This window comes from Porites lutea, chromosome 6, assembly GCF_958299795.1.
Source record: "Porites lutea chromosome 6, jaPorLute2.1, whole genome shotgun sequence".
Lineage (NCBI taxonomy): Eukaryota > Metazoa > Cnidaria > Anthozoa > Scleractinia > Poritidae > Porites > Porites lutea.
The window spans coordinates 9,671,446-9,683,610 of NC_133206.1; the positions used below are offsets into that span (position 1 = coordinate 9,671,446).

General features: G+C 39.2%; 1 protein-coding gene across 1 annotated transcript in view; it reads left to right on the plus strand.

Moving 5' to 3' along the window:
• LOC140941856 (uncharacterized) overlaps positions 1-12,165 on the plus strand; it is a 36,019-nt gene that overhangs the window by 13,363 nt on the left and 10,491 nt on the right. The window contains exons 16-21 of the mRNA XM_073390862.1: positions 632-773; positions 1,575-1,906; positions 3,127-3,268; positions 3,603-3,946; positions 4,483-4,624; positions 5,311-5,487. Of these exons, the coding sequence (XP_073246963.1) occupies positions 632-773; positions 1,575-1,906; positions 3,127-3,268; positions 3,603-3,946; positions 4,483-4,624; positions 5,311-5,487 (1,279 nt within the window). The remainder of the gene's footprint in view (positions 1-631; positions 774-1,574; positions 1,907-3,126; positions 3,269-3,602; positions 3,947-4,482; positions 4,625-5,310; positions 5,488-12,165) is intronic.

The window sequence follows — 12,165 nt, forward strand, 5'->3', positions numbered from 1 at the left end:
GGTACCCTCCTGGCAATTGTTGTTATTATAGAGAAAAACTATAATTTGTTTTTGGAGTGTCAAAATACTTTTGGAGTACAGATTAATAACCGCTGAAGCTGAGGTTTTGAAAGTTACGCTCTTTTTACCGAATACCTTGGGATATTTCAATCCTTTATTGGTGTTTGGTAGCTGATTAACATACAGAAAGTGAAATGAGCAGTGTTCAAAAAATGCAATGCGAGTAAGGGACGTCTCACGTTATCTAAAGTGGTCGTCTATGTCAATAATAATTTGAAACTTTGACCGTTTAGTAGTGTTGAGACAAACTTTGTATAACGCAAGTAAAAAAGGTGACTATTGTAGCAGTCGGACAGTTTTTCTTACTGCCTGCGCAAAATCTTTGATGTAACGGACTTCCCAATATTAGTTTACGCTGCAAATTAAGAAGCCCTTACAGGAACAATAATTTTTTTCAAGCAGAACGGCAAACCTGCTTAAGAATTCATGAAGGTTCAAGGGTATTTTATAATCTTTCAGGGCCAGTTAGTTGTTGAGCTTGATTTTGTAATTAGGAGTCGCCTGATGTGTGACATCTGTGATCACGAGTGTCGAATGTAGGTTTTTTATGACATTAGCCTTATCGTTTCAGATATTCACAGCCAATTATGACCGTTACACCGTAGTAGAGAACATGCTAGATAAACCAATTGTCACCAGGTACTTAAGGATTCATCCAGAGTCATGGCAAAGTCACATCTCCATGAGAACTGAGTTTTTGGGCTGCAAGAAAGGTATATACCTTGTACTTAACACAGATACTGATATCCCAGTGATGACACCTACTCTATAAACGAATAGGTTATCTCTTTAATGAAAATTTACAGTGTCTTATATTTCTGCATTTAATAAAGCTAGTTCAGTAAACGTTGTCGAAGTTCAAGACTTAATTAAAAAGCCGAATCGACAAGGCCGCAAGGTCATGTGGGTATGCCACTGAATCCTTTGCAATTCGATCTGTCTTAACGTCGAGCTTATCAGAGCCATAGAGTTTAGCTTGTGTTTTTATGACGGACGAATTGCTTCATGGTTGAGTTTAGTATATGAGATTACCCATATGCTATGCAAGGAGGGTAGCACTGACTGAAAAATTGCCGGCAAGTTTACGAAAGTTAAGCTTTCGCCCGTTTTAGTTGGCCTAATAGCAACTTAATAAATCTAATGAATGCGACTAACCTTACAAAACAGATTTTTTTGTTTTCATTTGGACCAAACGTATCACAGGACCTGGGGTATAACACTGAGACAAATACTACTTCGGGACTTTTGGCTAGTGCATTTTTTGTGAGTGGAACAGCAGATTACAAATATTATCAGAAAAAAAAAATCATATTCCCCTTATGTGACCTGTATAACCACACCACCGAGCTCCAAGCCTCCGGCTCTTTTCTAACAGCAGTGTGGAATTTTCTAGAACTTCTTGTTCGAATTGGCAAGTAAGGATATAAATGACGGAGATGAAGGATCATTATAATAACGTGTTTTAAATGACTGAAATAATTTTTGCAGTGAGCTTCTAATCCTTTCAATTTTAGGATTTCAGCCACCCAAACTTGACTGTCAGTCGGCACTTGGCATGAAAAGTGGTCAAATACCCAACAGTGCAATAACTGCAAGTAGCAGCTACAATCAGTATTATGGTCCGGAACGTGCCAGACTCGAGACAGTGAAATCAGGAAGCTACTTTGGAGCATGGATTCCAAAAGCAAACGACCAGGGGCAATGGATTCAAGTTGATCTCGGTAAAATTACCAAGATAACTCGAATTGGTATTCAGGGCAGACAAGATGCAAGTCGCTGGGTCAAAAGCTACTCACTTACCTACAGCGTTGAAGGAGGTCCATTCCTGCCTTATAGTGGCGGCCGTGTAAGTACCTCATATCTAACGCACGATGTACTGCTTTCTGTTTGGTTTCCTAAACTTCAAAATACCATCGTATTGAGCAGATATGTAAGCAGGGATGGCACAGCGTTGAACGCACTTGCCTCTCGCCAAATAGACCTATTCGGCTAACTAAATGTTGTACCCAATTCAAACCCTTTGGGGATAAAACGTTTTGTTTCAGGAATTTCCATATCATTTAAATGTGAATGCAACAGTATAATGCAAATACAGTACACGAAGAATCTTGACCCCGGGAGATTTGAATTGGGTACAACATTGAGTTAGCCGAATAGGTCTATTAAAATGACTCGGGTTATCGAGTCCTCGTTCAAGTTTTGCGGATGGTTCTTAAGTCGCTGCTGTGAGAGATTGTTCTCCGGGATCTGCGGTTTTCCCTCGCCTCTAAAACCAACATTCCAAGTTCCATTCGATCTGGAAAGTGTCCCAAGTTTCTTGGGGACACTAAGAAGGCCACGGGCTCATCAGTTCTTGGTACTAAACAACTGTCAAGTGTCACCCACCAAATAACGTTTAGTTTGATTTGTTAGTTCATTTCCTTTTATTGCTAGTTGTAAAATGTTTGTCATTCATTTGAGACCAATCTTAGCCTACGCTGCAGCTGGTGTAGCAACTCAAAACCTAGGTATACCGTCGGTTGCATCTAAGCATGAACACGAGACAAAAAAACATGTTCTAATAGGGTGCCAGACATGACGTGTTTTGCTGCCAAACATTTGAAGTTTGACAGCCGCTAAAGCAAACTGTCACGCCAAAGGTAAGTTGTTCATAGTGCTTTTGAACAGCGCGTTCCGCTCATATTTCATTTTTCTCAACCTTCACGCATATTTCTCGCTTAAAAACAGCACACTTGCCTCCAGAAATTATTCCTAACATCTAAAAATTCTTGCAAAAAATATTTTTTTGAGTGAAAATAAATCAAGTCCACAACAGCCGCCTACTCCGAACTTCGAATGTTTGGCGGCAAAACATGTCATGTTTGCCCCCAATTACATCATGTTTTTTACTCACGTGTACATACTTAGATGCAACCGACGGTAATATGGACTTCATCAACTTTACTGGTTGATTGCCGTCCATGACGCATGTCAGTGGCATGTAGGCTTAAAAATCTTCCTTTTCCAGGAAGAAAACTTATACATACATTTTACTTAGCATCTCACGTTGCTTTTATTCTGTGGCAGGTTCTTCTTGGAAATAAAGACGGGAACACAATTGTTGGAAGTATCCTCAATCCGTCTATCATCGCACGCTACTTGCGGATCCACCCAAGAGAATACTATATTTGGATGTCTCTACGATTTGAGCTTTATGGGTGCACCAGTGGTTAGTATCTAGTGATTATAACTCTTTCCAATCAAGAAAACATGAAAATTGACCTTATAAACATGATATCTATTGCACCTTGCCGTTGGTTGCGACGACATTCTAACGAAATATGATTATAAACACTATTTTCTATCATTTTAAATGGTAATGCACCGCTAAACACGTTTTATTATAATAATTATTATCATTATTATTATTATTATTATTATTATTATTATTATCTCATGTTCAAAGACGTTTAAGGTAATTTATTATGTGAAAAATTGAAACTTCAACAAAAGTGTAAAGAAAGAGAGCAGAAACCTTTTTTGAACTCAATTCCACTTTACAGGATTCCCTATTCCAAAAGTTCCACCTTGCCAAGTTCAACTGGGAATGCAAAACGGTAAACTTCCAAATTCAGCGTTATCAGCCTCATCACAATGGAACTCGTACTATGGACCAGAAAATGCCAGGTTACATTTCCACCCACAGAGTGGCCGTAACGGAGCCTGGATTCCGAAGAAACAAGATCACCATGAATGGTTTCAGGTGGACTTTGGAATCGAAACACAAGTTACCCGGATTGAAACTCAGGGGCGCCAGGATGCAAGCGAGTGGGTGAAAGCTTACACACTCAGATACAGCCTTGATGGATCTTACTTCAAGCATTATCAACCTTCAGGACATACCAAGGTTACATTAATTACATTTGATTATTAGGAAGTACTATCTCTTCAACCATACTAGACCATTTGCACGATGACGTCATTTTACTATTACGACCAGAATCCTTTTCGTTTTTACTTTCATATTTTAATTTGGTAATCCCAGTGAGGTTTCGATAACAAAAGCCCTAATTTGCTCAAGAAAGTAAAGTCCTGAAGGATTCTGGTCGAGGTAGTAAAATGACGTCATCATGCAAATGGGCTATTGAGCCAACTTTTCCACGCCTTTAAAAACGTCAGTTACGAAGAGGCGGAACCAGAGAGTTGTCAACGAAGACGAGCGAAGGCCTGAGAACCTCATGAAAGCGGACGGTCAAAAGTAGTCGAATTTTCTAATTAAGTGTTCACGTATGATCACGTGGAATCATTTTTAAAGCGCCTATAGATCAACAAAATTAAGCAACGGCGATTCAGAGATTTCTATTTTGATAGAGGGTTGCAACTAAATAATACAAAGCTAATAAATCATTTGCATGAACTCCTACTAAATTTTTCTTCCTTCAGACATTTGTCGCAAACAACGACCGATACACGGTTGTCGGACACGACTTAAAACCACCAATCAGGACACGATACTTGAGGATTATTCCTGAGCAATGGCAAAGTTACATTGCCTTGAGAGCAGAATTTTACGGCTGCAAAGCAAGTAAGGCTTTTATTGTGTTATTGCTGTCTCTAAAATAAACGGCAGTAAATTGTAACAGGTCTTTACATGTTCGCGACCCGATATAAGTGTAATAGAGTAGTAACGTAGGCATTCGCTAAGCCTGTTAATAGCAAAGAAATCTGATTAGGTTGCTCGGGCCGGAATCAGTACACAAAAGTAGAACTGAGATAACGTGGAATCACTTGCAAACCTGGCAAAAAGCAGCTTTGAACGTCTTTGTAAACCAAAACTACAACAAGGTATCATCTTCATATCTCCTATAAACCCTCTGGTTTTATTTCTGAGCTTTAATAAATTCATCGATCGAAGAAAATGTGTTCTTCCCTGGGTAAAGAAGATTTCTCTGCCAAAAAATTGACGCAACCAGTACCTACAATACCACGCAATCGAAAACACAAAGATATATTTGTTCAATGTGGACGATAATAACTATACATCCAAATAAAAGGCAAAGAATATTTCTGCCTTTTTTTGTTTTGTTTGTTCCTGTTGTGGTATTTTTTAGATGGGTAAGCAAGTCATGACCTTAGGCCAAATGTGGTAATTGCCTCCAAATTAACATATCCATTCTCTGCATGCATTTTAGCTAAAAGAGACTTTTGTGCCACTTGAAATAGCTGACACATAGAACATTTTTAATGCTGTTGGTCCATTTAATCTTGTAGACGATGGTGGTTACTCAGAATGGAGTTCGTGGTCTCAGTGTTCCGCAACCTGTGGGGGTGGTCGCTACACTCGAAGTCGCTCTTGTACTAATCCCCCTCCAAGCGCTGGTGGCAAGGACTGTTCCGAGTTGGGACCCGAAAAGGAAACTGGTGAATGTAACAACCAGGGCTGTCCAGGTACATTTAATTTGAATAAAGATAATCATAATAAAGGTAATGATTGAATGCCCTTAGCTTGCATTAACCCTTTAAGCCCCAATATCCACATACAAATTCTCCAAACTAATCTCCATACATTTCCTTTAAGAATTAGTTGGGAGCATTTGATAGCAGATCAAAGCATTTTTTCTTTGGTGATCATTTCATAAATTCTCATAACCTTATCTCTTGACAAGGTATGAATATTTTTGGGAGAAAATTGATGTTGGTCACCATTTGGACTTAAAGGGTTAATGCAGACATGGATTTTGAGATCAGTCCAGTTTCGAATCATCAAAATTTATAAAATAACTAAAGATGGTACGCGCGTTCTGATTGGTTAAAAAGCTATGGTTTATTGTGCCAGTAAACTCAAAGAAAACTGAAACATTTTTCTACCCCCGAAAAATTTATTTTATAAAAGCAATAGACCACACTTTCTATGAGTTTAATTTACCGGTGTGAAAACCCACTTGAGATGTTGGGAGAACACTCGAAAAGCTTGTAAATCACGAGCCGATATTTTAATAATTCGAAACTGGTTTACTTCAATAACAACGTCCGACTTCTCTTATTTTCCAAAAATACCATAGTCACAAATACATAATTTTAATTATGTATTTGTGACTAAAAAGTTACGCTTAAGTTCCTGAAAAAATGGCATTTGGTGAAAAAAGAAATCTAAACATTGTTGTTGAGCCATATAATGATGAGATCTTTTTTAGTCAATAACATGACGCATCAAATCTTGGACACACTCGTCCTGGCTTTTTGGCCAGGAAGATTATATTGATCAATTCTTTCCAGCAAGTGCTGTGTTTCATAAGGCGCGTGCTTTATTGCTATACAATAATTCTGGTCCATATAATGCTTTGAACCTTTCTAGTAGAAATGTGTAACGAAAAACAACAATTATTATTGTTCATTCGGCAGTGAATGGTGGTTATTCTGCCTGGGGACCTTACCGCAATTGTTCCAAATCCTGTGGAGGTGGAGTACAAACCAGGAATCGAACTTGCACCAATCCATCACCAGCACATGGTGGAAGTGATTGCAGTAAACTGGGGCCAAATATCTCTACCAGAGAATGCAATAACCAGGACTGTCCAGGTATAACCTGCTTCACGTAGTCATGTAGTTTAAATGTAGTTACGATTTTCAGTTAGTAAGGATTAATTTCCTGGCAGTCTTGCGTAAACGAGTCAACGCAAAGAAAAAAAAAGGGGAGGGGGAAATGGAAAAGTAATACTTACATTTATGAATTACGTAGTTGTCAAGACAAAATAAAAGCATTGAACCAATATCCAACGCCCAGGCTAGACAATTCTAAATCTCAGTATTTGAACTTGGATATAGTTACTAATAAATAGCCTCCTCCTTAATTATCTTATGTGACGTGAAAAAAATTGGGATGATGATCCCCTACGAGCACAACCAAAAACAAGCACACAAACAAACCAACGGCTACCAAAACACTAATGCAGCACACGAGACATAAGCTCAGCAACGGCAGAATACACAAAGAACAGGGTTCATTTCTTCAGGGAGCAGGTCAAATACCGTAAAATTCCGAAAATAAGCCCCTCTATGTATAAGCCCCCCAAACCGGTAAAAACCCTCCGTTAAATCGCCCCTCTAAATATAAGCCCCCCGGGGTGCTTGTACTTGGAAAATTGCGCTCAAATACAAAGTAAAACAAAGCAAAAACGGTAAATTTACTTCCAACTATAAGGCTAGCCAAATCGATTTTGAAACGCAAATTTCCTTCCGTAGATAAGCCCCTCCGAATATAAGCCCCTCCAAAAATAAGCCCCTCAAAAAGGGCCTTTTAACAATAAAAGCCCTGGGGCTTATTTTCGGAATTTTACGGTAAGTATTTTCGAGCCTATCTTATCTTTTTTGTGAGTGTTTTGTAGTTAATGGTCGCTATAGTAATTGGAATAGTTGGAGTGACTGTTCTGTTTCCTGCGGAGGAGGGCGGAAGGCTCGTAGTAGGAGCTGTAATAACCCCGCCCCACAGCATGGTGGAAAGGATTGTTCAAGTCTTGGACCTTCATTTCAGACGATTGCATGCAATACAATCGGATGCCCTGGTAAGTATTTCTCGTATTTTACTTGAGACGACTGCATGCAATACGAACGGCTGTCCTGGTAAGTGACAGTGTTCTTTGTATCCGTAGTCTGGAAACCACGCGACTAGGCGGGTATTATAGTTGAAAAACAAAACCATTTATTCTTTGCATAATTTGCATTAACAAATAGTTAAGTTACCGGCAAAGGGATAGGCCTTTTTTATCAAGATGGGAGGTAATTATATTTTCCTGGATAGCATATTATGCTCTTCATTCCCTTTTAGATCGTGTAAAATCGTGCACTAGTTCTCCAGATTGGTGGCCTTGAGACAGGACAAGCTATCGTGTCTTCTTTTGCAAGACAATTTGCTTTTCATATTAAGCCAAATAGGATGTGATTTTTATCTCCCATGATTGAATTGCGTGCTTTAAACGCATTTTAAATTGGCTTTTAGATGTGAATCATACTTAAACGTACGACACCCGGAATGTCCCTGACCGGTGAAATGTCAGAGTGACTATTCAATTCAAAAGTCGGAAAACAGATGGGGAATGTTAAGTCTTGTAGGATTTGCCGTTTTTTTAAATAATTGGTAGATAAACTAGGGTTTTATTCCCGTGATTGTCGTGGAAAATCGTAGCAAGTAGACCGTCTTACATAAAGTATTAGATAAAAAAAGAGGAATATTATTGTTGATTCGGCAGTGAATGGTGGTTATTCTGCCTGGGGACCTTACCGCAATTGTTCCAAATCCTGTGGAGGTGGAGTACAAACCAGGACTCGAACTTGCACCAATCCACCACCAGCACATGGTGGAAGTGATTGCAGTAAACTGGGGCCAAATATCTCTACCAGAGAATGCAACAACCACGGCTGTCCAGGTGACAACACCTTTGCTCCATTCGTGTATTTTTAGTCGTAAAAGATCTAAGTACATAAGGTCGAGTTGCAAGCGGAGGAAAAGCAGTGGAATGATAGTAATGTTTGTAGTTTTCAAAGCCGACACAGCTGTTCGAACAGAGAGAGACGTAGAATATGCTTTTCTACTCTAATACGCTATTTGAATTCATATACATGCACAGTTAAGTCTTTCTTGACGGACACCGCTATAAGACGGACACTTCTGTAAGACGGACACCTGGTTTAAATCCCCGCCGTTTATCAGTCATTTTACTGTTATATATACTGTCCATAAGACGGACACCCTTCTAAGACGTACAAAAACGGACAATTGGGAGGTGCCTTATGAAGCGAAAAATACCTCAAGACGGAAATGTACAAGGTGCTCTACACGACAGTAAATTGCAAAACGTTTGATATTTTGTCGTCGTGCCCCAGTTTGCAGCTTGTATACGCTTTTAGACCACGAAGCCTTGAACGTTTTCTTGTAATGAATGCACAATGAGAAAATATTTCCACTTTTCTTTGTCAATTTTCCTGTTTTAGCTGTTTTTAGTACAAGTTAAACAGACTATTAATTGTAAATAGCTTCAGTTTTAAAATCACTGTTGTCACGTTACCTACACTCTCTATAAGTCAGACACCTCTCTAAGACGGACAGTCAAGGCCGGTCTTGATCGATGTTGTCCATCTTAGAGAGAGTTTACTGTATAATTATGAATAGAAAGTCTCACCCTTATTTTGTGTCACTGGTGATAAACAACACAAAACTAAACACATAAACAACTGACGCGAAAGAGAAACAAAGATAATACTGTTCACAGAGCCTAATAGCTTTACACTAGTAGTATAAAAAGGGAATTTGCTTCTGCAATTAGTTTTAAGATGATCAAATATTAGCATTAACAGCAAGTAATATCTTAAAGTTAAGTGCGTTCTGTTTTGCGTGTTTTGTAGTTGATGGTGGCTATAGTAATTGGAATAGTTGGAGTGACTGTTCTGTTTCCTGCGGAGGAGGGCGGAAGGCTCGTAGTAGGAGCTGTAATAACCCCGCCCCACAGCATGGTGGAAAGGATTGCTCAAGTCTTGGACCTTCATTTCAGACGATTGCATGCAATACAATCGGATGCCCTGGTAAGTATTCCTCGTATTTTACTTGAGACGACTGCATGCAATACGAACGGCTGTCCTGGTAAGTGACAGTGTTCTTTGTATCCGTAGTCTGGAAACCACGCGACTAGGCGGGTATTATAGTTGAAAAACAAAACCATTTATTCTTTGCATAATTTGCATTAACAAATAGTTAAGTTACCGGCAAAGGGATAGGCCTTTTTTATCAAGATGGGAGGTAATTATATTTTCCTGGATAGCATATTATGTTCCTCATTCCCTTTTAGATCGTGTAAAATCGTGCACTAGTTCTCCAGATTGGTGGCCTTGAGACAGGACAAGCTATCGTGTCTTCTTTTGCAAGACAATTTGCTTTTCATATTAAGCCAAATAGGATGTGATTTTTATCTCCCATGATTGAATTGCGTGCTTTAAACGCATTTTAAATTGGCTTTTAGATGTGAATCATACTTAAACGTACGACACCCGGAATGTCCCTGACCGGTGAAATGTCAGAATGACTATTCAGTTCAAAAGTCGGAAAACAGATGGGGAATGTTAAGTCTTGTAGGATTTGCCGTTTTTTTTAATTATTCGTAGATAAACCAGGGTTTTATTCCCGTGATTGTCGTGGAAAATCGTAGCAAGTAGACCGTCTTACATAAAGTATTAGATAAAAAAAGAGGAATATTATTGTTGATTCGGCAGTGAATGGTGGTTATTCTGCCTGGGGACCTTACCGCAATTGTTCCAAATCCTGTGGAGGTGGAGTACAAACCAGGACTCGAACTTGCACCAATCCACCACCAGCACATGGTGGAAGTGATTGCAGTAAACTGGGGCCAAATATCTCTACCAGAGAATGCAACAACCACGGCTGTCCAGGTGACAACACCTTTGCTCCATTCGTGTATTTTTAGTCGTAAAAGATCTAAGTACATAAGGTCGAGTTGCAAGCGGAGGAAAAGCAGTGGAATGATAGTAATGTTTGTAGTTTTCAATGCCGACGCAGCTGTTCGAACAGAGAGAGACGTAGAATATGCTTTACTACTCTAATACGCTATTTGAATTCATGTACATGTACAGTTAAGTCTTTCTTGACGGACACCGCTATAAGACGGACACTTCTGTAAGACGGACACCTGGTTTAAATCCCCGCCGTTTATCAGTCATTTTACTGTTATATATACTGTCCATAAGACGGACACCCTTCTAAGACGTACAAAAACGGACAATTGGGAGGTGCCTTATGAAGCGAAAAATACCTCAAGACGGAAATGTACAAGGTGCTCTACACGACAGTAAATTGCAAAACGTTTGATATTTTGTCGTCGTGCCCCAGTTTGCAGCTTGTATACGCTTTTAGACCACGAAGCCTTGAACGTTTTCTTGTAATGAACGCACAATGAGAAAATATTTCCACTTTTCTTTGTCAATTTTCCTGTTTTAGCTGTTTTTAGTACAAGTTAAACAGACTATTAATTGTAAATAGCTTCAGTTTTAAAATCACTGTTGTCACGTTACCTACACTCTCTATAAGTCAGACACCTCTCTAAGACGGACAGTCAAGGCCGGTCTTGATCGATGTTGTCCATCTTAGAGAGAGTTTACTGTATAATTATGAATAGAAAGTCTCACCCTTATTTTGTGTCACTGGTGATAAACAACACAAAACTAAACACATAAACAACTGACGCGAAAGAGAAACAAAGATAATACTGTTCACAGAGCCTAATAGCTTTACACTAGTAGTATAAAAAGGGAATTTGCTTCTGCAATTAGTTTTAAGATGATCAAATATTAGCATTAACAGCAAGTAATATCTTAAAGTTAAGTGCGTTCTGTTTTGCGTGTTTTGTAGTTGATGGTGGCTATAGTAATTGGAATAGTTGGAGTGACTGTTCTGTTTCCTGCGGAGGAGGGCGGAAGGCTCGTAGTAGGAGCTGTAATAACCCCGCCCCACAGCATGGTGGAAAGGATTGCTCAAGTCTTGGACCTTCATTTCAGACGATTGCATGCAATACAATGGGATGCCCTGGTAAGTATTCCTCGTATTTTACTTGAGACGACTGCATGCCATACGAACGGCTGTCCTGGTAAGTGACAGTGTTCTTTGTATCCGTAATCTGGAAACCACGCCGACTAGGCGGGTATTATAGTTGAAAAACAAAACCATTTATTCTTTGCATAATTTGCATTAACAAATAGTTAAGTTACCGGCAAAGGGATAGGCCTTTTTTATCAAGATGGGAGGTAATTATATTTTCCTGGATAGCATATTATGCTCCTCATTCCCTTTTAGATCGTGTTAAAATCGTTCACTAGTTCTCCAGATTGGTGGCCCTGAGACAGGACAAGCTATCGTGTCTTCTTTTGCAAGACAATTTGCTTTTCATATTAAGCCAAATAGGATGTGATTTTTATCTCCCATGATTGAATTGCGTGCTTTAAACGCATTTTAAATTGGCTTTTAGATGTGAATCATACTTAAACGTACGACACCCGGAATGTCCCTGACCGGTGAAATGTCGAAATGACTATTCAATTCAAAAGTCGGATAACAGATGGAGAATG